The sequence below is a fragment of the Nuphar pumila genome, chromosome 10 (assembly GCF_984573655.1).
Source record: "Nuphar pumila chromosome 10, dmNupPumi1.hap1.1, whole genome shotgun sequence".
Classification (NCBI taxonomy): domain Eukaryota; kingdom Viridiplantae; phylum Streptophyta; class Magnoliopsida; order Nymphaeales; family Nymphaeaceae; genus Nuphar; species Nuphar pumila.
In genome coordinates this window covers 102,557,549-102,585,535 of record NC_143258.1, presented here as the reverse complement: position 1 = coordinate 102,585,535, position 27,987 = coordinate 102,557,549, and the positions used below count along the sequence as shown (strand labels likewise).

The following is a 27,987-nucleotide window of genomic DNA, read 5'->3' as shown; positions in this document are numbered from 1 at the left end:
ACACTTGTGCTCATCCGCATCACATAACTACTCTTTCCCCTCGTTCGGCCGCCAAAAAGCAACAACAAAACCTGAAGAAACCCCCCTCTGCGTCGCTGTCTCTGCGAAGGAGGAGGAGGAATAGGGGAACCGAAGATGGACGAAGTCTTAAACGAAGAAGGAAACGTTAACGAAGCAGAAGGTGTGGCTCCCGCTCTGATATCGGTCCACCCACTGGAGGATTCCGTCGCCGTCGCCATCGGCTCCGAGCTTCGAGTCTACAGCCTGAGGTCGGTTTTTCAACGCTATTAATCTCGATTTGTTCGACACCCATCTCATTTTTCTCACTTTTTTATGTGCTTCCCATGTCGAATGCCTGTTTCAGTCAGTACCCATCTCTCTCTCTCTCTCGATAAATTTGATGACAATTTCATGTTTGGGTGCGACTTTAGCGGCAAGTTATCTATACTTCTCGACTATAACTGATACAAACTCTATTTGAAACCCAAGTTCTGAGATTTGAATTCTACGAAGCAAATTAGGACCAAAAGTTTGAGAAACATGTTGGCGGTTTTGCTGAGGATCAATCCTACACATTTGATTGCATCACGTACACAATGAATATACTAGGATGCGTACTAATTAGCCGTGGTGAGCAATAATATGTGTTAGTTCTTAATCAGGTGATGATGTACACGTTTGTGGGCAGTGTTGTATTGGAGGTTTTTTTCCTTTTTTGAGTGAAAAATTAGTATCTAATTGTGAAATTACCTTACCGGCTGAGATTCTGATGATCTACTTAAGTAATTAGCTGTGCAATCTAGAGATGGTTAACCCGAATTGAAGTGTTTAAAGCATCGCAGGTGCATTTCTGCTTGCAAAAATATCCGGTATTCGGTGATTGAGTCAACCACTAAATGTCATGAACTCTGATGTTATGTCAATGAGGATTTAGAGTGTGTAGTAGTTGAAGCAATTTCCAGGATTGTGGAATGGTCCATCCCTCAAGAAAACTATAGCGTACTCTAACAATGTGTTAAAGAGCATTCGCCCATGATAGAAATTAGAGTTTGAGAAGAGATTTACATACGCACATGATGTACAACAGATTCTTGACACTTCATTTTAGGATAAACCTGATCCATTTGATGTGTAGCCCCCTGGCTTAATTTCTGACTGACTTCTTATGACGTCACTGTTGAGACAAGTTTGTTCGCAGCTCATGTGGTTGGAAGTTGGACTTGGAACACATGATCATACACATAATTTTGTTCTGGAGCTGTCATTAACATCATTTGGGTTATTTATGGAAGAAGCCTCATTTGGTTCTGTACATTTTCAGGGATAATTCTTTGATTAATTTACAAAGCGAAACTGGAGGGCTTTCTCATTCAGACATTATACGTGCAATATGTTTTGGTGCAAAGGGGACACTCTTTGCATCAGCAGGTGATGATAAACTTGTCAATATTTGGTCCACAGATTCTTGGCATTGTATGCAGACTACGTAAGTCATAACCCACCCTAAAACTGTGATGTTTATGCTACTGGTCTGATGTGCATATTAATAGCTAAAGTGATCTTGCAGGTGCTCAGAAAAGAGAGTCAGCGCAGTTGCTTTAAGCCATGATGGATCTTTCCTTACTTTTGCTGATAAATTTGGGGTCATATGGGTAGTGGAAGTAGTGGTTGCTGATAAAGATTCCTCTCCAGTCACCAAAAAAGCTACTCCACTTCTTGCTCATTATTGCAGTATCATTACAAGACTGGTCAAAACTCTCATCCTTTCCTTTTACGTATCCACACACACACATATACTAGCCTGAGTAGATCTATTTAACTCTCTCCTAGTCACGGGTCATGCATTGGCATACCAAAATTTCCACACACACACACATACTAGCCTTAGTAGATCTATTTAACTCTCTCCTAGTCATGGGTCATGCATTGGCATACCAAAATATCCACACACATACTAGCCTTAATAGATCTATTTAACTCTCTCTTAGTCATGGGTCATGCATTGGCATACCAAAATTCATGCATCATATAGAACCATAGATATACATGTGTCTGCAGGTGTCAGCTATGCTGTCTATTTTGATTCACATGGTACATCTTGCTATCTAGTTTCCAAATTTGCTCATGCTTTCTGATATTGTTTGTTTTACAGGAATTCTCACCAGATGGGCAGTTCATTGCTAGTGCAGATCGTGATTTTAAAATTCGTGTAACTATTAATGATAATGCTATATTTTAAGTGTTTAGATTTCATGTTTATGAACTTGTTTTTAGTTGAATTGATGCACTCAAGTTATTGGGCATAATATTTTTCATACTGGCAGGTTTCTGTTTTTCCTAGAAGACCTTTGAAAGGGGCGCATGAGATACAAAGCTTTTGCCTTGGTCATACAGAGTGGGTTGCTTGCCTTTTTCTCGAACGAGTAACCAACACTTTTATTTTTTTTTCCAGTTTGTCGGATTAAAATTTTCCAGAAATCACATTTTTAAAAAAATGTACGGAGTAAGATATGCTTGTAGAAAACCTTTTTATCTAATTGATGATTTTTTTTTCAGTAACATTGTTTCCCACTTCATGCATGTATTTATACTAATTACTCATATCAGGAAAAAAAGAGAGTAGCTATTTGTTGGTTGCCTCTGTCTATTTACTCTAAATTATGAAATGATTGTCTAGGGAAAACATTGGTGCTGCTTTGTGAAAATGATTTTGGCACACCTGTTCACATGATTAATTGGTTGCTAATAATTAGTCATTCTGAAGAATATGTTGCCTTTTTGGGTATTGGCCTTTGTTTGTTGTTTCATTTTGATCAGGTGCGTTTTTTTCTTTTTCCTTTTAATGATTTTATTGCTAGTTATGTGATTGGTCTGAAACAGTGATTTTATTCCTTTCTTTTTTTTTTTTTTCGGGGGGGGGGGGGCTGTGCGATCGTAGAATGCCATTGCGGTTGAAGGGAAAGTTTTATAGGACGACTATTAGACCCGCTTTACTATATGGTACGGAATGTTGGGCTGCCAAGAGACATCATATTCAAAAATGAGTGTAGCTGAGATGCGGATGCTTAGATGGATGTGTGGAAATACAATAAAAGATAAGATTCGGAACGAAGAGATACGTAAGAAGGTAGGTGTTGCACCCATTGAAAATAAGATGCGAGAGAATCGTTTACGGTGGTTTGGACATATTCGGCGAAGGCCTAATGATGCTCCAGTTAGAAGGTTGGAGAAATGGGAAAATATATTAGTTAAAAGAGGTCGGGGTAGGCCTAGGAAGACTTGGATGGAGATGATAGGAAAGGATATGAATGCTTTGAACCTCACCGAGGACATGGCGTTGGATAGAAATGATTGGAGGAAAAGGATTCATGTGGAAGACCCAAAATGAATTTCTTTTTTGGTTCATATCGCTGACCCCAATTGTTTTGGGATGAAGGCGTAGTTGTTGTTGTTGTTGTTGGGGGGGGGGCGTGGGAGAAGAGGTCTGGTTGTTCAATATTCACACGTTCAAATTGTAATTATAGAAGTGCACATTGGACATTGCACCAACAATTTTGTTTCACGATGATTCTCCAGTCAATCATGGAATTTTGTCAACATGATAATAGAAAAAGGAAAGGTCATGTTCTATTTTTATAATATAAAAAAGTTATAATTGTATGAACTAACTCATACTTGCTTATTTCTATTCGAGAATGTTCCTAATTTTACCAAGACATAGGTATAGTTGGGTTTAATTGGGCTAGTAGTCACTTGAAGTTTATAATGGAAATTCAGTGGGCTGATACATGCCATGTTCCTCTTGGCAGCTATATCTCGTCTTTAACCTTCCTCTATGCTTCAGATGGTTCTCGTGGATTTCTTCTATCTGGAAGTGGTGATTCAACTGTGGGTATATCTCATATCTGGAAATGAAAAGAGAAGAATTACATCAATATAGACCAATTGTAATTGCGGTAACTTTATTCTGTAGGTTCGTTTATGGGATTATGAAAATGGAGTTCTTCTTAACACATGTGAAGTTGGAGTGAAGGTAATTTAATTTGCTTTTGATTTTTTGACATTTCTGATAATTGCTAGCATTTGCATGAAGCTGGACTTCTTAGTGCATTCGTTAGCCTCTATCTTGCTGATTGATGGTTGAAATGATTTCACTGACTTTCTGTGAACTTGTGAAGTGTGTCTAATCTTACTTATTGCCATATCGATTTTGATCAAAGCAATTAGAAAAGTGAATCTTTTCTCAGCTTCATTTACAATATATACTTTTGATACTCTAACCACCGCCTATTGTTATACAGTGTAGCTGGCTGGGGTGTCTGCTGTCATAAAGGAGGCATGACATTAAATTCTCCTCTGTCAGCCACTTTTAGACACTAAATTGCAAAAAAAAATGTTAATGTTTTTATGAGAACAGCATCCTTTGAACAGTGAAGCTTGGCTTGTTTACTGGCTATGGCTGATTCATGCTTGGGTTTAAAATGTTTAAACAGTTCGTGTAAATGTGGTTTTAATTAACATGAGATGTTTTATGACTGAAATTGAAGGGTGCATTGCTTGCAAACTTATTGGGATGTTTTCATGTTCATTTTAAGGAAGTAGGTTGGTTATTCATCACTTTCTTGCAATGATTGCACTCCAATACAGTAAATAATAGTTGCTTCTAGCTTCTCTGATCAACTAGTATAAATATTACCTTGTGTTACTGAGTATGGCTTTGGTTCTTCATCTTGAAGGCAGGGCTTATTGAGCCCAATGGAAGTGAAGAATCTGACCTTCCTGCAGTTACAGATTTTTGTGCTTGCCCCAGTGGTTCAATCATTGCTGTAGCAATTCGAAGGCAAGCCTCTCTTTCTCTCACCAATTTCGTATCCATGTTTGTGAAGACTTTACCTAATGAAACATAAGAAATAGAAAAACCAACTGCTATTGGTGGTCCTCATAGTTCTGATGCCACTTGTCTGCTTCAGGTTTAGTGGGATAGTGCTTCTGAGCTGCAGCTTCCATGATTGCAAACTTATAGTTTCAAAAGTAAGTATCCATATCAGTTTTGTCTCAGGAATCTCAATCCACTTTGCTTGCGATATGCCTGGTGATTATCTTATCAAAAAACAGTTTTTTATTTTTCCTCGTGCATGCACATGGTTTATATCAATTGCTTTGCCTTGATGTAATCCAGCTCCAACCTGTCTCCGGGTGGCACAAAAACTATAAATCTTGGAGGTGTTCCTGCCTTTTCATCCACTTAGCAGACTGAATGTATCAGTGTTTGCCTTCATTCTCTCTTTCTGATGTTTGCCAAACCACATGCATAAGGTTTTTAAATGGAAAATTCAAGGCAAGTAAATCAGGCTATTCAAGCTAAGACATAATCATCAATGCAGTCGAAGGCCTAAGCCTCGACAAAAAAAAGAAAAAAGAAAAAAGAAAAATTAGGAAGAATAATAAGCTATTAACACATAATAGCAGTGTATATGAAAAAATGTACCTAGTCAAGACATCATAGGAAGTAGCATGAGCAATTATGTTTCCATGCTTGATTCATAATTGGTATTGAAATGTGATGGTTGGATAGCAGTGCTCCATCTTAGCCAATTGTTTTGGGGTTTGAATCTCACAATGGACAATTCTCTAGCTTGAAAAATCTATTCATAAATCAATTGGTTTGTAAGGAAATACGATCCTTCAATTACAAACGAGAATGTCCACCAATAAACCAAATGGACAAACACAAAAGTGTCACTAAGAACACACTCACAAACATCCACAAAGGGGTTCTCCACAACAAAGAATATATAAAATATATTTTATTAATCAACAAAATGCAAAGAAATTCATTACAAATAATGAGGGGGTTCACCCCTATATGTACACAAGAGTTAGTCTCAATAGAGCTGTTGAAACAGTCCAACAACTACAAATAGATAGTCCAAAAGAAACCTAACTAGTTACAACATATTTACATATATATAATATATATGTATACACATCGTATATATGTATATGAATATGTATACATACTCAAGTATGCATACCTATAGATACATGTATATGTATATTGTATATATACATGATATATGCATATACATTTTAGCACTTCTCCTCAAACTTATGGTAAAATAACCGAAAGTTTGCTAAGAAGACAGTGAAATCCAAGAGCAACGAGATGTTTGGTGAATAAATCTGCCAATTGGTACTTTGATGTGACATATGACAGATCACTGACGCCTTAAAGATATTCCTCTTGTACATAATGACAATCCATCTCGATGTGCTTGGTTCTTTCGTGAAATGTGTGGTTGCTAGCAATGTAGATAGCATTTTTATTGTCATAACACATCTTTGAAGCTTCGTGAATTTGAATTCTCATATAAGCCAATAATTTTTTTAGCCATACCATCTCTATTGTAGTAGTAGCCATGGCTCGACACTTAGCCTCTGTCGAAAAAAGAGAGACTTTTTGTTGCTTTTTGCATTGCCACAAGATTAGAGATTCATCTAGGAAAACACAGAAACCTGTGGTTGAATGCCTATTGTCAGGATCACCTCCCCAATCTGCATTAATATAAGCAAGTCAGTCTAGTGCAGATGAAGAAGACATAAACACACGTCTAGAAATAGAGTTTTTAAGATATCTAATGATGCACAAAATAACTACCATGTGAACATATGTGGGAGCATGCTGAAACTCACTAGTTGTGTGTAAAACGTGTGCTATATCAGGTCTAGTAATTGACAAATAAGAAATGGATCTAATAAGTTGCCGATAAGGTGTTGAATCATCAAGAGGCTCCTTATCATCACTTTTCATTTTGATATTTGTCATTTCTGGGGTATCAACCCTTTTATCATCCGTGATACCAGACCTGAGAACAATATCAGAAGCAAACTTAGGTTAAGATAATAGATACCCTCTAGGGGAATAAGCAACCTCTCTACCTAGAAAGTATCTTAGAAGACCTAAATCAGTCATTTCAAAATTGGTTTTAAGAATCCTTTTAATATTTTGAACTCCCTATTTGTCACCTCCAATGATGATCATATCATCAACGTGGAGAAGTAAAATGACACTACCTGCATCATAATCCTTAACAAACATAATCTAAAACCAATGTCAAGCATAACTCTACCAAGTTTTGGGAGCTTGTTTCAAACGATATAAAGCCTTTTGTAAACAAAGAGTTTTTCCTTGAGGGATGCTCGTACCTGTGGGTTTCTCCATGCACACTTCTATAAGATTTTTATTGAGAATACATTTTTAACGTCCATTTGATATATAGACCAGTTCTTAAGTGAAACAACTGCAAAGAGGGTACTAACAGTGGTCATACGGGCAACATCAGCAAAGGTTTCTTTATAATCTATGCCATACTCTTGTGAGTACCTTTGACAACTACTCTAGCTTTGTATATCTCAAGAGTCCCATTACTCTTCGTTTTTATTTTATATACTCACCTACAACTTATGGGTTTTTTTTCCTTGTGGAAGGTTTTGAAAAGTTCAAGTTTGTGCCTTCTCTAATGCTTCTAATTCTATTCTCAATCACTTTAACCTATTCAATTTTTTTTTGGCCTGAGCATAAGATGATAGTTCTACATAAGAATGGATCAAGGCCATGCATGCTTGGTATTTCAAGGAGAAAGAGTCATAAGATACAAATTTCGATGGATGTTTTGATATTCTAGATGATCTCCTAGTTTGCAGTTCACCTTCACATTCAAAGTTAGAAAGTTTCTCAAGTGCACATGGAAGGTTTTGGTTTCCTTATCTAGAATATTGTATACAAGTTTCATCATCATGGGATAGTTCATCAAGAGGTTCAATATCTCTTGATTCATTAACATTCTCAAAATCATACTCAATCACACTCATCAATATCTTGTTTTGAAACAAGATCAAGCAAAAAGGAATACTCGGTTACTGAGATTGATACTTATTAAAGAAGTTTTCCTTTCCTAAAAAAGTTACATTACTTGAAATATATAGTTTTTCAATCTCAGAATCATAGCACCTATATCCTTTTTTGTTGTCAGCATAACCAAGAATGACAAAAGATAGCTCTAGGAGAAAATGTCATTCTTATTGGTTAAGACAAAACATTTGCAATCAAATACTCTTAATTTGGAATAATCAGGAGTGAGTTTGAAAAGTTTTCAACTGGTGAAATATTTTGCAAAGAGGAAGATAACATTCTGTTTATAAGATAGACATCGGTCAAAACAGTTTCTGCCCAAAGAACCTTAGGCACATGACTAATAATAAGTACAATTCTTAAAGTTTCTACAATGTGCCTATGTTTTCTTTCAACAAAGCCATTTTGTTGTGGTGTATGTGAGCAAGATCTTTGGTGTGTGATTGATAGGACGTCGATCTTGGGATTAGTGCCCTATCGGATTTCTTAAAAAACATAAAGGTCTTGGGCCCTCGTTGATGCATTTGTGGAGACCGAGAAATCGCGGATGCCAGGATCAAAGGGAAAAACACGTTTCCGACGATCAGAGGCGGTGGGAACCAAAGGGAGATCCTCAATCCCGATGGTTGTAACCTCAAAGAAACAAAAAAGTTGCAGAAAGAGAAAGGGTGATCTCAAAGGAAGGGGAATTTCCCCCTTAAATAGTCCAAGATAGATTCATTATGGGGTTGTTCCCCTTATTTAGTCTAGGAGCAAATTTGGTTCAGTATGTATCCGATCAAGTACAAATAGATCCAAACCAAAGCAACTAGAGATTGATCTATGATGGATCCGATCTCAACTAACCAAACCAAACCAAGAAGTCCAAAACCCAACAAAATACCCGATCCAAATACACAGGTACAAACAAAAAGAAATGGATCCGATCAATCCAAATAGAAAAAGAACGAATCCAGGTCGGTTCGTAACAATTTCCCACCCCTGAAAAATCACCTTGTTCTCAAGGTGGGAAGTCAGGGTATTCATCCTCAACCTCCCAGGTCGCCTAGTCCACCTTTTGCACTTGGGGCGAATCATCTCGGACCCGAAACATCTCCCTTTTTTTCACTTGGGTGTATTGGTACGGTCTCACATTAGCTACTTTGGTTCCTAGCTCTATCGGTATCGCGTGGTCATGGCTTCTTAGGGTGGCAGTCCATGTGGCTCACTGAACGCTGATTTGTACTTGGTTAGGACTTGCTCCAACTGTGGGTGTAGTGGTGCACCTTTGTCTGGTCCTCTACTGTTGTCTTGTCAGCCACTAACAAATATAATTGCCCATCTCCTTGGCTGAGGGCTCGGGCCATCTGGTGCAACTTAGTCTCAGCGAGAGGTGCTTGGGGTGTTGCGGCTATAGTGATCCTCTCCTCTGCATGCTGGAACTCCATCCCCATGTCTCGAAAGTTCCACTCTATGCTGCCTAACGATTGGAGCCACTGCATTCCTAATACCACGTCTGCCCTTTTCATGGGCAACACAAACAAGTTGACTGCAAAATGATGGCCCTGCATCTGTAACGGGGCCTTCGGGCAGTGAGCATCACACCTGAGCTTGTTCCCATCTCCCACAACCACATCAAACAGTGTTTGCGGAATCATAACACACTTTGATTTACAGTCTGTTTTCGCACAAATAAAGTTGTGCATCAACCCTGTGTCTATCAGCAATGTATACTCAACTTTCCAATTATACCTTGCACCCACATAGTTTGGGGGCTATGTCACACGGACTCGGCTCCAAGGTCGCCGCACCCGTGTCGACACGCACCGACACGGGTGCGGCTCAGACTCGGTCAACCCGACCCTGGGTGCGGTCAACGCACCCAGGGTCATTTTGGTCCATTTTTTGGATTTTTTTTTTTGATTTTTTTTTTTTAAATTTTCTGGGCTACAGCTGTAAGGAAAAAAACCCATCACAACTAAAAAACCTGTACACTTTCAAGTTTTAAGTACAGAATGGGCACAACTCAAGTTTTTGTGGTTTTTTCCTGTATGAAGAAAGTGAATTATTACAGTGTATGAAGAAAGTGCCCAAAAGTGAATTATTCCTGTATGAAGAAAGTGTACAAAATGCCTTCACAACTCATCACCTGTCCCCTAATGGGCACAACTTTGACCGAGTCTTATATATATATATATTTTATTTATTTTTTAATATATATATATAGCCGAGTCCCCGTGTCCAAAATTTTTGAAATTGCGCCGCACCCGTGTCGCACCCGCACCCGCACCCGCACCCGCACCCGCACCCATGTGACATAGTTTGGGGGACATCTACTCCTGCAAGGGCATGATAGGAGATCTCTATAGTCTCGTAAGCCTGATCCTCTGTCTCTGGCTTAGTCTCAACACCCACTTCCTTATTGTTCTCGGTGTTCGAGTCGCACATGTACAAGTACCTTGTACCTTTGCCTGGCCGCCACACCCCCATCACAATTATAACAGAGGCCCTTCTTTCGCTTTTCTGCCATATGCTCATGGGAGTGTGTGTGAGTTGTTAAATTGTAATCTATTATCCTTGTAATGCCCATATATATTTTATATATAAAGAAAGATACATATACATATATATTTCATACATATGTATACGTATCTATCTAATTTTATATATATATATATATATATATATATATATATATACATATATATCAGCCATAGGGGTATTTTAATCCTTTTCATTTTTGCACATATTCTCTTTGGAATGTGCATGTAATTCTTTTTTTCCTGTTTCTTTTTTACTTTTCTTTTATTCTTTTTTTGGATTGCCTTGGGAGGGACCCAATATGATCGTTGGACCCCTCCAACGGTCACATTTGTGACCGTTGGAGGGGCTCCAACGATCACATTGGGGCCTCTCCAAGGCCTGTGACCGTTGGAGGGGTCCAACGATCACATTGGGGCCTCTCCAAGGCCTCCCTTTTTGTGTTATATATAGGGGTCTTCTCCCCTTTGTATTCTCATTCTTTGGAGCTTATGCTCTCCAATTTCTTCAATACAAATTTGTTATATTTTTATGCCGGTGTGCATTTGTGAGATTTAGTGGGTTGTGCTTTTGTGCACAAGTGTTCTAAAGAGTTCTTATTGTGTATGTGTGCACATGTTTATCATCAAGAATATTAAGGTCTTGATCATAGTATCTTGTTGAAGATACTTTTGCACGGTATCAGAGCAAGGTTGGAGAAAGAAAGATCGTGTGGATTCTCATATTTTTTCGTGCCTCAAAAAAGCGTGCCTTCAAATATTTGATGATTGGGTGGATCCTTTCGTTTATCCAATACTTTAGAAGATTCTTCCACCAAGAAAGATCTAAAAATCTCTTGAGGTATGCATCTTTTTTCCTCATTTCTCCTCTCCAATGGGTGAAAAAGACTCATTTCTCTCTCGGCTTTAAACTTAATGACTCCAACTATCACATTTGGGTCGAAAATATGGAGGCACATATTAAAGGAAAAGGGCTTTGTGGGTATGTCCAATGCTTGATTCCCGAACCGGAGCCTAAGGTCACCTTAACGGAGAGAGGAGAAATAAAAATTCTTGAAGGAGAAGAAAGAACCAAGGCCCTTGAAGATTATAACAAAAAACATGAAGAATGGGAGATGAGGAACTTTAAAATCCTCTCATGGTTTTTTTCATCCGTAGAGACAAGAATCAATGCCAACATTATGAAATTCAAGAAAGCTTCTCAAGCGTGGGAATACCTTAAAAAATGTACACTTCAAGGGATTTGTCCCACAAATACTATCTTCAAAAAGGGCCTTAACCCTTCAACAAAATGAAATGACTATTAGAGAGTATTTCGCAGAGTTGTCTTCCATTTGGGATGAACTTGCCATGCTTGAACCCAAATGGAGCGGAGAGGCTATTGAGCTTAGGCACAATCAATTAAAAGAAGATGGTTTCTTCAATTTTTTGAATGGGCTTAGGCCCAAATTTGAACAAATTCGATCGTCTCTTTTATGTCTCTTTTATCCGCCTTCACTTCTCCCTCTCTTGAAGATGTAATTACTAAACTAAGCGGGAAAGAAACACGTATGGGTATAAGTAAGAATAACCCAAATGTTCTAGCAACACCTTCCAATAATGAAGAAAATGAAGGTTTTAATGCCGTTTCAAGATCTGGGAGCAATCTAAGGACCTACAAGCCTCCTCATTTCAAGAATCAAAACCAAGGTTCAAGTGGTCAAGGAGGAAAGATGGATTATAACAAACTCACGTGCCACTTTTGTAAGGAACTGGGCCACATCAAGCCAATATGTCCAAATGGAAGAAGTTGCTAGCCATGGCTACCACATCCCAACCTTAAAAAGAAGAGTGCTCATCATCTTCAAATGAAGCTCTCTCATTGCAACAAATTGTGGATGCTCTTCAACCTCTTCTCAAAGGGGCTATTTCTGGAGCCGCTATGTCAACCTTTTCTCATCCTGGTAAAATATCATGGCTTTTAGATTCGGGTGCTTCATTTCACATGACCCCAAGTATGAGTTCCTTTTCCGATTACTCAAATAATCACTCCCCATCCTTTGTTTCAACCGCGGATGAAACATCTCTTGAAGTAAAAGGAATTGAAAAATTTGAAAAACAAGGTGTATTTATTCCAAAAATTAGATTTATACTTAAATTAAACTTAAATTTACTTTCGGTTTCTCAACTCTCGGACCATGGGTGTGACATAAAGTTTTCATCTAACAAATGTTGGATACAGGATCACCGGTTCAGGAGGTTGATTGAGGAAGGCTCTAGGAAGCGATTCTCTTCAAATTCCAAAGAATCCTTTTTGTAATGTTGTCCAACAAAAGGATACTAATGTGTGGCACAAGAGACTTGGACATTCGAATATTGTGAAAATTTTCTATTTACCTTTTGTTAAAAGTGATTTCAATTGTAACGATTGTATACTTGGAAAAATGAAAAATTACCTTTTTGTCAAAGATCTATGTTTACAACAAGACCTTTTGAAATTGTCCATTCGGATGTATGGGGACCGACACCTGTCCTATCAAAAGGAGGTTTTGCATATTATGTCATTTTTGTTAACGACTACACGAGATATTGTTAGATTTATTTTCTTAAACACAAATATGAAGTTTTTTCAACTTTTAAAACCTATCATATGATGAATAAAAATCAATTCAATGGGGATCTAAAAATTTGTAAAACTGACTCTGGTGGAGAATACCTTTCAAGTGAATTTAAAAATTATCTTGAAAGTCATGATATTCTTCACCAAAGATCTTGTCCGAAAACCCCTCAACAAAATGGATTAGCCGAAAGAAAGCATAAACACATAATAGAGACCATTCAAACTCTACTTATTTCTCAAAACATTCCAAATGGTTTTTGTGCTGAAGCTGCTTTAGCATCTGTCTATCTAATAAATCAGCTACCTTCGAAAAATTTGAACAATATCTCATCTTTTGAAATGTTGTATGCCAAAGAACCCGACTATAGTCGGTTGCAAATGCTTTGTTCTTAATGATAAGAACGACAAGCTTTCACCGAAAGCCATTGCCTGCACCTTTCTTGGATATTCCGAAACCCAAAAAGGGTTTCGTTGTTATGATATAAAGAATGATAAATTATATGTTTTAAAAAATGTGAGTTTTCTGAAAAATGTTAATGGTTTTGAAAGAAGTGAACCTTTTAAAGAAAATATGAATTACTCTTTTTTATTTGAATTATTAGGTCATGATGATGATAGTGATGATGAACTTACTCCTAATGAGCCCAATGATAAAGAAAGCGAAGAAGATTTTCCCTCCCTCCCTTCTATCACCCAACATAGTGATGAAGGAGCATCGAGAGACCCTATAACATATATTCATAGAGACAAAAATAATTTTATGAGTGCCATTGAAAGATATAGTGAACCTAGTGGTTCCAATTCAACAAATGATGAAAATCTATGAAGAACTGAGAGAAATAGAAAGATGCCCTCTAGGTTCATCTCATATGATTCCTTTACTCTTAAACATAGAGCCTGCCTTAGTGCTATTCATTCCTATGTAAAACCCAGGAACTTCAAAGAGACAAAAAGAATGATGAGTGGTTGAAAGCAATGAAATGCGAGCTTTCAACTTTCAACAAGGCAAAAACTTGAGAATTTCAAGTTCTTCCTAAAGGTAAGAAAGTAATAGCGTGTAGATGAGTATTTAAGGTAAAAACTAAGAGCGATGGATCTCTTGAGAGATATAAAGCTCGGTTAGTTGCAAAGGGATATAGTCAAGAATATGAGATTGACTATAAAGAAACATTTGGCCTTATGACCCGAATGATCACTGTCTGATGCCTCATAATCGTTGCCTCATAATCGTTGCCTCAATTAACAAATGGAACATCTATCAAATGGATGTTAAAAATGCTTTCCTAAATGGTGATTTAAATGAAGAGATACATGGATGCTCCACCAGGAATGAAGACTCCCACTTCGACTTCGAAAAACACTTTATGGTTTAAAATAAGCCCCCAAGGCTTGCTATGCTAGGTTTAACTCCATAATGTTAGAAAATGGTTTTTCATCCTGTTTTACTGACACAACTTTATTCGTTAGAAAAACCAATGCAAGGATTGCCATTCTGCTTTTGTATTTAGATGATATGCTAATAATTGGAAGTGATACTAAATGGGTTAAAAGCATAAAATCAATTTTAAAAGATGGATTTGAAATGTCTGATTTGAGATTTCTAACTTATTTTTTGGGTATTGAAGTGTCATACTCTCATAGAGGGTATTTTTTGTCTCAAACTAATCTTGCATCTGAGGTTATTGACAAGTCAGGTATTACGGATGATAAAGTTTGTGAAACTCCTGCTATAGTAGGAGCTAAAATGAAAATTGATGATGGCATTCCCCTCTCCGATTCTACCCCCTACAGGCAGCGTGTGGGATCATTGATGTATCTGAGTATTACTAGACTAGATATTTCTCATGCAGTTCATACTGTAAGTCAATTCCAACATGCACCAATATCAGTCCACGTGAGTGCCATCTTGCGGATTGTGAGATACATAAAGGGTACACTAAACAAGGGAGTATTCTTATTCTTCTCTTATGAATTGAAATTAATTGCTTATACTGACTTTGACTGGGGAGGTGACCCAAATAACTGTCACTCGACCACTGGTTTTTGTGTGTTTTTAGAAGACTCGTTGATCTCATGGAGGTGCAAAAAGCAACAAAAAGTGTCTTTATCCTCTACTGAAGCTGAATATCGAGGCATGACAATTATTACCATGAAAATTGTATGGATTCATCAATTATTAGAAGACATGATGATCAATGTTGAAGGGTCCACCAAGCTATGTTATGATAGCAAGAGTGAAATTTATATTGCCAAAAATCATATATTTCATGAGCGGACTAAACACATTAAGATGGACTGTCACTATGTTCGAGAAACATATCTCAAAGGAGTCATAGATCTTCCGTATATAACTTCAGAATATCAGTTGGCAGATTTCTTCACCAAAGCTCTGTGTTCTCCGCGATTCAACTTTCTTTTTGGCAAACTTTCGGTCATCATGCCCTAAGTTTTGAGGGGGGGGGGGTGTTAAATTGTAATCTATTATCCTTGTAATGCCCATATATATTTTATATATATAAAGAAATATACATATACACATATATTTCATATATCTATCTATCTATCTATATATATATATCAGTTGTAGGGGTATTTTAGTCCTTTTCATTTTTGCACATATTCTCTTTGGAATGTGCATGCATTTCTTTTTTTCCTTTTTCTTTTTTACTTTTCTTTTATTCTTGTTTTGGATTGCCTTGGGAGGGACCCAATATGATCGTTGGAGGGGCTCCAACGATCACATTGGGGTCTCTCCAAGGGCCCCCCTTTTGTGTTATATATAGGGGTCTTCTCCCCTTTGTATTCTCATTCTTTGGAGCTTATGCTCTCTAATTTCTTCAATACAAATTTGTTATATTTTTATGCCGGTGTGTATTTGTGAGATTTAGTGGGTTGTGCACAAGTGTTCTTATTGTGCATGTGTTTATCATCAAGAATATTGAGGTCTTGACCATAGTATCTTGTTGAAGATACTTTTATATGAGTCTCCCATCGTTTCTGCTTCTCGGGTCTCGCAGGAACCTTCCTTGACTCGGTTGTCGATCCTACCAGCCTGCCCTTTGTCCGACTGCCTCCCATCGCCATGGTCGATCGTGACCATCTGCTATTTCTCCTTAGCCAAACGAGCCAACTCGAATACCTGTTGGAGGCTAACCGACCGTCCTGCCTACACCTCGGTTTGAATCTCCCACTTCAGGCTAGCTACGAAAGTACCTATCAGTGCAGTTTTCGGCTAGCCCATTACCAACGAACTGAGCCGCTCGAACTCTACCTAGTACTGCACTACTGTCCCTGTTTGCCTCAACTTCGAGAGGGTCATGTCATGGTTCACGAAGGTGGATGGTCCAAAGCGCACCGTCAATGCTCGAGAACATCCTCCAGTCTGGTGTCTCGTTCGTTCTCTCTGACCAGTGGTACCAACATATCGCCTCCTCTTCCATGTGAATGAAGGCCACTTGTACTCTGTCCTCCTTGGGGGTCTGGGCCACACAGAAGTACTACTCTGCGTGAAACAACCAGCTCGTCTGGTCATTCCTCGAGAATTTTGGAAACTCCAACCTTGGGTGATGAGTCTGGTAGGGCTAACAGTTCTGGTGCTGCGCCCTCTGAAGCTGGTCCATCCCTTGCAGGAATTGTTGATGTCTCATCAATCTTGGCATTCAACCCCTCTGCTCGCTCATCAGTCGTCGTCAATCGTGCATCAAGAACCGTCATCTTGTGGTTCATCTCTGCTATCAAATCTCTGAGGTCAGCTTCCCTCTGTGGGTCTGCTCGATACCGGTCAGACACTCCTCTTTCTATCCTGAGCTCTATGACGATTTCTTATGTTAGCGTCATGGTCATCTTTGTACTCGGGTATGATCTACTACATTGACATTGTCTAACCCCACCCCATTGACACCTATAAATAAAAAGCACAATCCCCCAAACTACAAGGGCAAAAACATCTGCCACTGTTAATAGCCCCTGTATGCTAAAAACTTGGTGGGAGTTTGCGTGAATTCCTTTCGCCAAGCACACTTTGATATACCCACAATCTCCATACTCCTTGGACCACATGCCAGCAATGGCGATATGTTCAAAATAATAGAAAAAATCAATAAAATCCAAAACAAGAGTCCAAAATTGGAGGCACCTGATTGCATTCGATTCGAGTATCGAGAATGTCGGGAGGGAGCACGCGGTACTGTCGGTGCCGGCTCGGATGAGACCTGACCCACTTAAACTAGACCCGATTGGGCTGAGGGCAGCAGGGTGCGAGTTGGTGCTGCTGTGGGCAGCATCACGAAAGAGGGAGAGGTGCTCACTGGTTGGGGTCTTACGTGGTGAGGAACACGGTGGGAGAGAGAGGTCGGTCGGTGGCAGCGGGGGCTGCCCCGTCCCGCCAGTTAAAGAAAGAGGGGGAGAGAGGAAGAAAGGGAGAGAAGACAAGAAGAAGACTATCAGAAGAAAAGACGAGAGGAAGAAGAGAGAAGAGGAGAGAGATAGAGAGAGAAAGAAAGAGAGGGAGAAGGATGGAACAAGGGAGAAAAAGTTTCCCTCGTGAACAGAAACGAGAGGGTTTCCCTCCCGTGAACAAAAACGAGATGGAGTTTTCCTCTCGTGAATTAAAATGAGAGAGAGAGAGAGAGAGAGAGAGAGAGAGAGAGAGAGAGAGAGAGAGAGAGAGAGGGGGGGGGGGACAATGTCCTCCTGTCTGACAGTGGTCGGCCTGCACAAGCGAGGGAGCCACGTGGTGGCCTGCACGATGGATCTGATTTGCTGTGATTGGACATTGAGAAGGTGATGCTGCCGATGTGGTCACTGGTGAGGAAACAACCAGCTCTAATACCAATGATAGGGCGCCAATCTTGGGATCAGTGTCCTATTGGATTTCTCAAAAAGCGAAGGGATTGGGTCCTCATTGATGCGTTTGTGGAGATTGAGAAATCACAGATGCCACGATCGAAGGGAGAAACACGTTTTTGACGATCAGTGGCAGTGAGTTCAACCAAAGAGAGATCCTCAATCCTGATGATTGCACTCTTAAAGAAACAAAAATGTTTGCAGAAAGGGAAAGGGTGATCTCAGAGGAGGGGAATTCCCTAAAAATGTCCAAGATAGATTCATTATGGGGTTAAGCCCCCCTTAAATAGTCCAGGGGCGGATTGGGTTTAGTGTGGATCCGATCCAATACAAATAAATCCAAACCAAAGCAAATATGAAAGCAAATACGGATCGGTCCAAGATGGATCTGATCTCAATAAACCAAACCAAAGCAAGAAGTCCAAAACCCAACTAAATACCCGACCCATAATACACACGGGTCCAAACAAGAAGAAATGTATCCGATCTATCTAAACAGAAAAAGAACGGATCCAGGTCGGTCCGTAACAATGATGCCATGTAAGTTTAGATAATTTTTAAATTCATTGGACAAAAATTCTCCCCCTTAAGCAGTGCAAAATATCAAAATATCATTATTAAATCTAATTTTAACCAACTTATAAAACTTTTGAAAGTGAGAAAAAACTTCATATTTATATTTAAGGAAGTATATCTAGTGAAATCATCCACAAATAAAACATAATATGCATATCCACCTTTAGACATAACTTGTGCAAAACCCTAAACATCCGAATGAACTAACTCAAGTGGTTTAGAAGAAATAAAAGTTCTATCACACGTAAAGTCATTAATATTACAAAATTTTTTCAATTTTGGAAAATATTGAATTTTGAATACATTGGGATGTCCTAATCTTTTATGCCATAAATTTAAATTCAATTTTTGAACATTACAACAAAATGTATCTTTGAGTGTCTCCAAAAAATCCATATAGTAGAGACCTCCTTCTCTATGGCCTTGCTCAACCCAACATTCATTCAAAGAGAATGAGATATTACAACCATAATCGAATATTTGGGAGATAGATAAAAAAATTAAATTTAATTTGGGAATAAATCTAATTTTTGGAATAATTTTTTTGTATCTGAAAGATTTTTCTCAAAACTTTCTATTCCTTTGATTTTAAGAGATATATCATCGGCAGTGAAAACATTTGACATACTTGAGTTATTACAACATTCAGATAAAATATCATGATTTGGGGTCATGTGAAAAGATGCACTAGAATCAAGAAGACAATGAAATTTACCGGGGTTGGTGTAGGATGAGACCACAACTCCTGTTGAAAGGAAGGATTTAGCTATTCCAATGGATGTATTTTGAGAGGTATCATTGTCTTTAGTCTCTTGAGGTGTTTTAACCGTAGTCACTTTCTTCTCCCTATAATAATTTTTATCCCTTCTACTTAGCTTGGGACACAAGTTTAATGTGCCTTGGTTTATGACAATAATGACAAATGATTTTTCTTTTGTTGTCAGTCATTTGTCTATTTTTCAAAGTGAGGTGGTCTATAAGTACCAGTATAAGATTCAGGCCTAGAAACGGCCAACACGGATTCTTCATCTCTCAAGAGAATTTTTCTTCAACCTATTCTCTTCCATGCTTAGTTCTTCTATTGTATAAACAATAGAGAGAACTTTGTCTCTATGCAAAAGAGCCAATTTAGTAGACTCAAATTCCGCCATCAAACCATTCACAAATTGTTAAAAATATTCGGCATCGATTTGTTTTTGGTGGAGCTCAATATCTTCGGGAGAATGCCACGTTCTTCCCATTAGTTCGGATAACTCGTTATAGTATTCTATAATACTTTTGTTGCCTTGAGTCATAGTACGGACTTTGTCTTGTAAATTGCACACATGTGCAATATCCTTAAGGGAATACATGTTCTTGAGGTATTCCTGTGCATTGTTGGTATGTTCGAATTTCTCAAGGCTAGAGTACTTTTTGATGTCAACCTTGTTGATGAGCCAAAACATAATCTTGGCATGTTCTACTTTTTTTTCGTAATTAGCTATAGCTTTAGTTTTTTCCATATCAGAAAGAGGGACTTCTTTCTCGTTCTCCACTTTAGTGGGTACTAGTTTAGGTTCCGAATCAGAACCATCCACTAATCTCCACAACCCTTTTCCCTAAATACGATGCTTCATAATTGAAGACCACATAACATAATTCGTATCGTTAAGTTTCATGCGCATGGTGGTGACACTTTCTTTGTCATCCATTTTTACAAGGGTAAGAAGAGAGAAGGAGAAAGATAAACAAAAAGAGATGAGAAAGAGAGAATACAAAACGTACGAGCAAGGGTGTCAACAGGTTGGGTTTGGGTCGGACCCAGGTGGAACTAGACTTGGCCCTGATTTTTGGGTATGGTATCAGGTCTGGACTTGAGTTTAACCAGACTCACCATAATAGAAACCATACCCGGACCCAATAAGAACTACATGAAGCAAACTTGGATCATACCCTGTAAAACAATATTTTTTTTTATCATTTTTACATTGAAAAATTTCAGGTCTTAATCAGAACTCAGGTCTGGTATGAAATTTCACAAATTATATCCGGGTCCATGTATTAATTGGACCTTCGGGTCCAGACCCGAGTCTTAATAGGGCCTCCTTATTTATCACCTTACTCGGATCCTGTAGTTCAGGTCGGGTCGGGGTAACCCCGACCTGTTGACACCCCTAAGTACGAGCAAAACTTTCACGAACTTTGACAAGATCAACAAGCACAAGGAACAAGTCAACCTTCAAGAGAGCACAACTTGATCACACGAACACTTAAGATGATTCACGAAGAACAAAGCAAGCTTGTGTTGTAACCACCAACACGAGCATGAGAGAGATACAATTTCACGAGCCAATGAACTTTCTTCAATCTCAAAGAGTCATTGCCCTGATACCATGTAAAAAAATATGATCCTTCAATTATAAACCAAAATGTCCACCAATAAACCAAATAGACAAGCACAAAAGTGTCACTAATGACACACTCACAAACACCCACAAAGGGGTTCTCCACAACAAAGAATATATAAAATATATTTTATTAATGACCAAAATGCAAAGAAATGGATTACAAATAATGAGGGGGTTCACCCCTATATATATATACAAGAGGTAGTCTCAATAGAGCTGTTGAAACAGTCTACAACAAACAACAACAACGACTGCGCCTTCATCCCAAAATAATTGGGGTCGGCGATATGAACCAACAAAGAAAATCATTCTGGGTCTTCCACATGAATCCTTCTCCTCCATTCATTTCTATCCAATGCCATGTCCTCGGTGAGGTTCAAAGCCTTCATATCCTTTCCTATCATCTCCATCCACGTCTTCCTAGGCCTACCCCGACCTCTTTTAACTAATATATTTTCCCATTTCTCCATCATTCTAACTGGAGCATCATTAGGCCTTCGCCGAATATGTCTAAACTACCGTAAACGATTCTCTCTCATCTTATTTTCAATGGGTGCAACGCCTACCTTCTTACGTATCTCCTCGTTCCGAATCTTATCTTTTATTGTATTTCCACACATCCATCTAAGCATACGCATCTCAGCTACACTCATTTTTTGAATATGATGTCTCTTGGCAGCTCAACATTCTGTACCATATAGTAAAGCGGGCCTAATAGTCGTCCTATAAAACTTTCCCTTCAACCGCAATGGCATTCTACGATCGCACAACACTCCAGTTGCACTTTTTCATTTCATCCACCCAACCTTTATCCTATGATTTACATCTCCATCAATTTCTCCATACTTTTGAATGATAGATCCCAAATATTTGAAACAATCATCCATCGGTATTTCTTGCTCACCAAGCTTCACTACACTCCCATCACTACTTCGTTGCTTACTAAACCGACATTCCATATATTTTGTCTTACTCTTACTCAACTTAAAACCTCTTGCTTCCAATGTCTGTCTCCATAATTCTAACTTAGCATTAACCCCAACTCTAGACTCATCAATCAAAACAATATCATCAACAAACAACATATACCACGACATATTTTCTTGAATTGATCTCGTAAGTTCATCCATCACTATAGCAAATAGGAAAGGACTTAAAGCAGATCCTTGATGTAACTCAACCGTTATAGGAAAATTGGTTGTCACCCCTCCACAAGTGCGGACATTGGTTACTACTCCTTCATACATATCCTTAATTATACTAATGTACTCGAGAGAAACACCTTTCTTTATCATTGTCCACCAGAGAACGTTCCTAGGTACTCTTTCGTATGCCTTCTCCAAATCAATAAAAACCATATGCAAATATTTGTTCATCTCTATTTCTCTCAATAAGTTGTCTAAGAAGATGTATAACTTCCATAGTTGATCTTCCAGCCATAAAACCAAATTGATTCTCCGATATCATGACAACCTTCCTCAACCTAGACTCAATCACCCTCTCCCAAAGTTTCATAGTATGACTCATGAGTTTTATACCACAATAGTTTGTGCAATCTTGTATATCACCCTTATTCTTATATAGAGTCACCATAGTATTCTTCCTCCACTCATTAGGCATCTTATTTGTCCGCCAAATCTTGTTAAAAAGATTTGTCAATCATTCTAAACCTTTCTCTCCCAAGCATTTTCAAGCCTCGATAGGTATGTCTTGATTTCATTTTCTTCAAAGCCTCAACAATTTCTTTCTTTTGAATCTTGCGCATGAAGTCACGATTCATCTCATGAAAAGGAATGGACAAGTCTCCAAGATCTTGAGCATGACTTCCATTAAATAGCTTATTAAAATAATCTTTCCATCTCTCCTTAATCTCCTCATCTTTGACTAAAACCCTTTGTGTTTCATCTTTGATACATCTAATCATACCCAGATCCCTCGATTTCCTATCTCTCATCTTTGCAAGCCTATAAATATCCTTCTCGCCCTCTTTGGTATCCAGCTTGTCATAAACCTCCTTATATACCTTATCCCTTGCGTTTCAAACTACTTTTTTAGCTTCCTTCTTTGCTATCATATACTTCTCCAAATTCTCATTATCACGACTCTTACTTAGATTTCTATAACACTCTCTTTTAACCTTAATAGCTAATTTGACATCCTCGTTCCACCATGATGTATCCTTACCTAGCGGTGCACCGCCTTTAGACTCACCCAATACCTCCTTAACCACCTTTCTCATGCCACCCGCTATCTTATTCCACATTGATTCTGAATCCTCCTCGAGACACCAATCAGCTTCCTTAACTATCTGCTCTACAAATATTCTTTGTTTAGCTCCTTTCAGTGCCCACCACTTAATTCTAGGATCTATCCTATGTCTATCCCTTTTGCGGCATTGTCTAATTCTAAGATCTAAAATTAAGAGTCTATGTTGTGTAGCTACACTTTTTCCCAGTATAACCTTACAGTCGATGCAACAATCCCTATCTCTTTTTCTAAGTAGGAAAAAATCTATCTGACTCGTATTAACTCCACTTTTAAATGTTATTAGGTGAGACTCCCTCTTCCTAAACCAAGTGTTTGCTAAGATCATATCATAGGACAAACCAAAATCTAAAATCCTTTCTCCACTTTCATTTCTTTTTCCTATACCATAGCCTCCATGGATACTCTGAAATCCATCCCTACTAATGCCTACATGTCCATTAAGGTCACCGCCGATGAAAAGCTTTTCACCATAAGATATCCCTTGTATTGCTCCATCTAAATCTTCTCAAAATTGACGCTTAATGGAATCATCTAAACCTACTTGAGGTGCATAAACACTAATAATAGTAATAATATCCGTATCTAATACTAATTTAATAAGTAAAATCTTATCACCCTTCCTACGGACCTCAACTACATTATCTATAAACTCACGACTCATAACAATCCCTACTCCATTCCTATTTCTATTTATTCCTCTATACCAAATCTTATATCCTCGAGGTTCTATCACTTTTGCCTTCTCACCTACCCATTTGGTCTCTTGTAGACATAAAATATCAATCTTTCTCCTACACGTAACATCTACTAACTCTATCAACTTACCAGTTAAAGACCCTATGTTCCAAGTGGCTAACGACCTTGCAACCCTTGCCCATTTATCACTGCCTCCGGGCCTATAGAGTACAGCGCGTCGCTCAGTAGGGAACATCCCAACGAAATTCTCATATTGGTTCATATTCATAGGGTATGACTAAGTTTTTATGTTGATTGTCACTGGCCTACCGCAACCCTCCTCCTTTATCCGGGCTTGGGACCGACAGTGTATAACTAAACAGTTATACACAGGCGGAGTTAGCTGTTGAAACTGTCTAACAACTACAAATAGAGTTGTGGGAACAGTCCAACAAAACTCTATGCTGACTAGTCCAAAAAGAACCTAACTAAAAGAAAAAACAGTTACAATATATTTACATATATATAATATATATATATATATATAATATATGTACACACATACACATATAGATACATGTATATGTATATTGTATATATACATATTATGTATATACATTTTAACAAGTTGAGCCTTGGCCTGGGCTGTTCAAGAATGAATTATGGTTGATGTCCAACCGTCATGGTTGATCTATGTCCAACCATCTTGCAAAGGGTTTTAGATCTATGTCCAACCATTATACCATGGCAAAATATTGAGTTTTGTTGGACGGTAGGTACCTCTTCTTTTTTGGTTCAGATTTTTTTACCTCAGAAAGGGGAGCCGGGTTGCTGGGTGGAATGGAGCACAGTTGCTGCAGGATGGTCAGTGGAATGAAGGACCACAGTGGTGTTTCAAATGGGGCAATCCTCTGCTGGATGGTGGAATGGAGGGAGGGCACAGGGGTTCGCAGATAGCCTGAAGCTCGCAGATGGCCTGTCTCCTCTGCTGTAGCGATCGCCTGGGTAGGTACAATGCCAGAAAAGTTGCAGGGGCTGTCTCGGTTGCATGCTGCTGCTACCAGTGCAGGGGTGATGATGGGGCAGACAGACGATGGGAGGGAGAGAGAGAGTTGGTGACAGGGGGGAAGTGGGGGGTGGGGGGGGTGGAGGAGGAATGGGCTTTTTAAGCCCAACCCTAACGTTTATGTGGGGTTAATGTGGGCTGTCCTATCTCATTGTGGTCGGATGGTCCACATGCATTTGGCATGTATGGCATCTTAGGCCATTTAGCAGGGATCATGTACTCTCTCTCTCTCTCTCTATATATATATATATGTATGTATGTATATATATATGAGAAGTCTCTGGAGCAGATGTGCATAGGGTATCAATGAGTTAAATGAGCAATATCTTATTGCTCATGTTTTTTAGTGAATCTAACCTTATAGATATGATCTACATGATCTATTTAGTGGGGAACGACTTTTAAATAACCAGAATCTGGTGTATGTACAGGTTTTTTTGGTGATTCAAAAATCAACGGCTAGAAATGCATCAATTTTTCACAACTTAAAAAAGGTATTTTTATGTTGAAAAAACACAATCCAAGGGTTGATCTCTAACAAATTTGCTATGGTGAACACACCTGCAGGGTTAGATTAAGTAAAAACAATTTGCACATACGAGTTTCTAACTCATTGATACAGTATGCACATCTGCACCAAAGACACACACACACATGTGTGTGTGTGTATATATATATATAAATAAATAAATAAATAAATAAATATATATATATATATATATATATATATATATATATATATATATATATAAACTCACTTCACGTATATCATGGTCAAAAGTCAGAAAATTTCAGCAATGGTCCTGTGGTAAATTAACAAAAATTGTGTTTTTGGGAAATATTAGGAAAATCTCAGTAATTTTAAATTAAAAAACAGAAAATATATAAAAAACTAACATGAAAATATAAAGAAAATGGATAACCCGCTAAAAGTTGCAATATATTGGAAAGGATGATGTTTTGAATTTATTGCACTTTTATTATGATTTTATTGTTTTTGTGGAATTATTGCTATAAATTCAGAATATTGGTGGTGTCACACACAACACACAGACACACATGCACGCCCACACAAACACACACAACACACACGGTGACTAGGTTTTGGAACTTGTTTCCTTTCATCTCAAATTTCTGAATCTCTATGTCCCATTTGAAGTATTTGTGGCCTTTGATGCAAGAATTCAGGGGAAACCATCACTCATCCATTAACGCATTCTAAGCATTTAATCTCAACTGCTCATTTAGATTTATTTGATCTTGCTGGATCCCCTTTGATTTACACAATATAGTTGACATATCCATAGTTGGCAAACCCAGCGAGTCGACTCGGGCGAATCACCCTAGTCAACTCAGATCGGACCCCAAATGGGTCACCAATTCAGGTTACTGATCCTAATGCCTATTATAAACATTTTATCATGCATTTTATGATTTTAATGCACAATTCTTATACAAGGGCACTTGTTATGAAGAATCTAATACTGTTCAATGACAATTGTTAATGATCATCTATAGTTATATGTTTCTGTACCTTATATTTCAGCTTGAAGTTTAGTTTTTTCCATATCTTATTCATGTGCTTACACTATAAAATATAGAGTCCTAACTGGTCTGAGTCACTGAGTCAAACCCGCTGACTTGGGAGTCAAGGGTTGTGATCGGAGCCCGAGTCACAAATTTGCAAACTATGGACATCATATGTGGTGATGGGCCTGGTCATGGTTTTTCTTTTTTCGGAACGGATCTCTTCTTTTCCCCTGTTGGTTAAATATAAATTCTTGGAGATAATAATTTCTTGAGCAAGGCATTTGTTAATCTAGCACATGGATTCCTTTAAGGTGGTGGCAATGCAGAAGAGTTTCATCCCGACAAGTTTGAGGATCAGTTCAATGGGCCACATATGGCTGGTTGCTGGTGCATCTGAAATCCGACCCTCCAACACGATTTCTCAGTCAGAACCTGTGAAAGATATGCCAACTACTGGAGTTTCTGCTATTGCCTGTATCAGAGTCGTCAGTGTACCGGATGAGCAGCAAGCAACCATTTTAGAGGAAGCTGCAGTGCCTGGTGGCACTGAATTACTTAAAGGGCTGCAGGGGAAGATATTAGATGAGGAAGATGCAGCTGCATTTGCATTGGTTGCTGAAGCTGCAAACAAGGCAATGCACAATCTGTTGATCAAGCGGCAGTATCCTGCAGAGAAGCGAGAGCTGCGGAAGAAGAATAGGAATGACAGGAAGCTTCAAGGCTGAGGCTTTTAAAAGAATAGCTTTGCAAGCCATCTTTTTCGTGTGTGTGTGTGCACTCACACTCAAGAAGAGAATTGGTTGCTGAAGTTGCAAACAAAGTTAACAATCTTCTAATCAACAGCGATATTATGCAGCGGAGCTCTTGCTTAGGTGAAGATTTTGCAGGAGGCTGTCAGAGAGAGAGAGAGAGAGAGAGAGAGAGAGAGAGAGAGAGAGAGAGAGAGAGAGAGAGAGATCATTCACATTGTTTCATCCAATTAAGAGAAAATCGACAATAGATAGTGAATTATTTAGATTTTGCCTCCACACTTTCCCGCAGAAGCCAACAATTCTAGCTGGACTTGCTGTCTAACTCGAGTTAGTTTTCTGATGATCGCACACCATTGTGTTGTTTCTTTATCCGACCAGCACCATACATCCGGAATAAGAATTCCATCTTAAAATGGGTTGGACTTGTGTTCCACAGAAGAGGGCTCTGTGGTGGGTGTTGCTAGGGAATTATCTTCCTTGGGATCCCAACATGCCCTTAGTGGGTGTGGATGCATTGCAGCCCCTGATAGTTAGGTCTCACGTCCTGCGTCAAATGTGGGGCTCTTGAGTCCCACGAGATATGGTACACAAGGATGCTTTGCATACCATTTGGGTGGGATTCTAGTCCGCCCTCCACTGTCCGAGTCTTGCGTCCTGGATGCCTGCATCGTGGACAAGTGTGTCTGCAATGCAAACGCCTTTTTAGTGAATAATTGATTGTCATTGTGTTCTTAGACGTGATCCATTGATTTATTCAGCAATGATCTGTTAGTTTTTGGTGTGCGCACTGAGTTCACCACGCATTAAGCAAAGTGCGAATCCCTTGTTTTTAAGATTCGGGATGGTAGACCTAAGGGG

At 38.6% G+C, this 27,987-nt stretch overlaps 1 protein-coding gene across 1 annotated transcript; it reads left to right on the top strand.

The window, feature by feature from the left end:
- The first annotated feature begins 71 nt into the window (after nt 1–71).
- Nucleotides 72–27,477, top strand: TRM82 (Transducin/WD40 repeat-like superfamily protein). The gene is made up of 10 exons (XM_090019549.1): nt 72–269; nt 1,322–1,486; nt 1,568–1,748; nt 2,153–2,209; nt 2,325–2,395; nt 3,810–3,888; nt 3,974–4,033; nt 4,737–4,840; nt 4,971–5,031; nt 26,689–27,477. Exons 1-10 carry the CDS (start codon nt 136–138, stop codon nt 27,100–27,102), a joined length of 1,326 nt encoding a protein of 441 aa, XP_089875675.1. The 5' UTR covers nt 72–135; the 3' UTR covers nt 27,103–27,477.
- Nucleotides 27,478–27,987: the final 510 nt, after the last annotated feature.

Bases quoted from the DNA above. Each gene is read 5' to 3' on its own strand.
- TRM82 (XM_090019549.1), top strand. From the start codon at position 136: ATGGACGAAGTCTTAAACGAAGAAGGAAACGTTAACGAAGCAGAAGGT. The intron at 270-1,321 runs GTCGGTTTTTCA...GTACATTTTCAG, and splicing joins CTTCGAGTCTACAGCCTGAG to GGATAATTCTTTGATTAATT. The intron at 5,032-26,688 runs GTAAGTATCCAT...GATTCCTTTAAG, and splicing joins GCAAACTTATAGTTTCAAAA to GTGGTGGCAATGCAGAAGAG.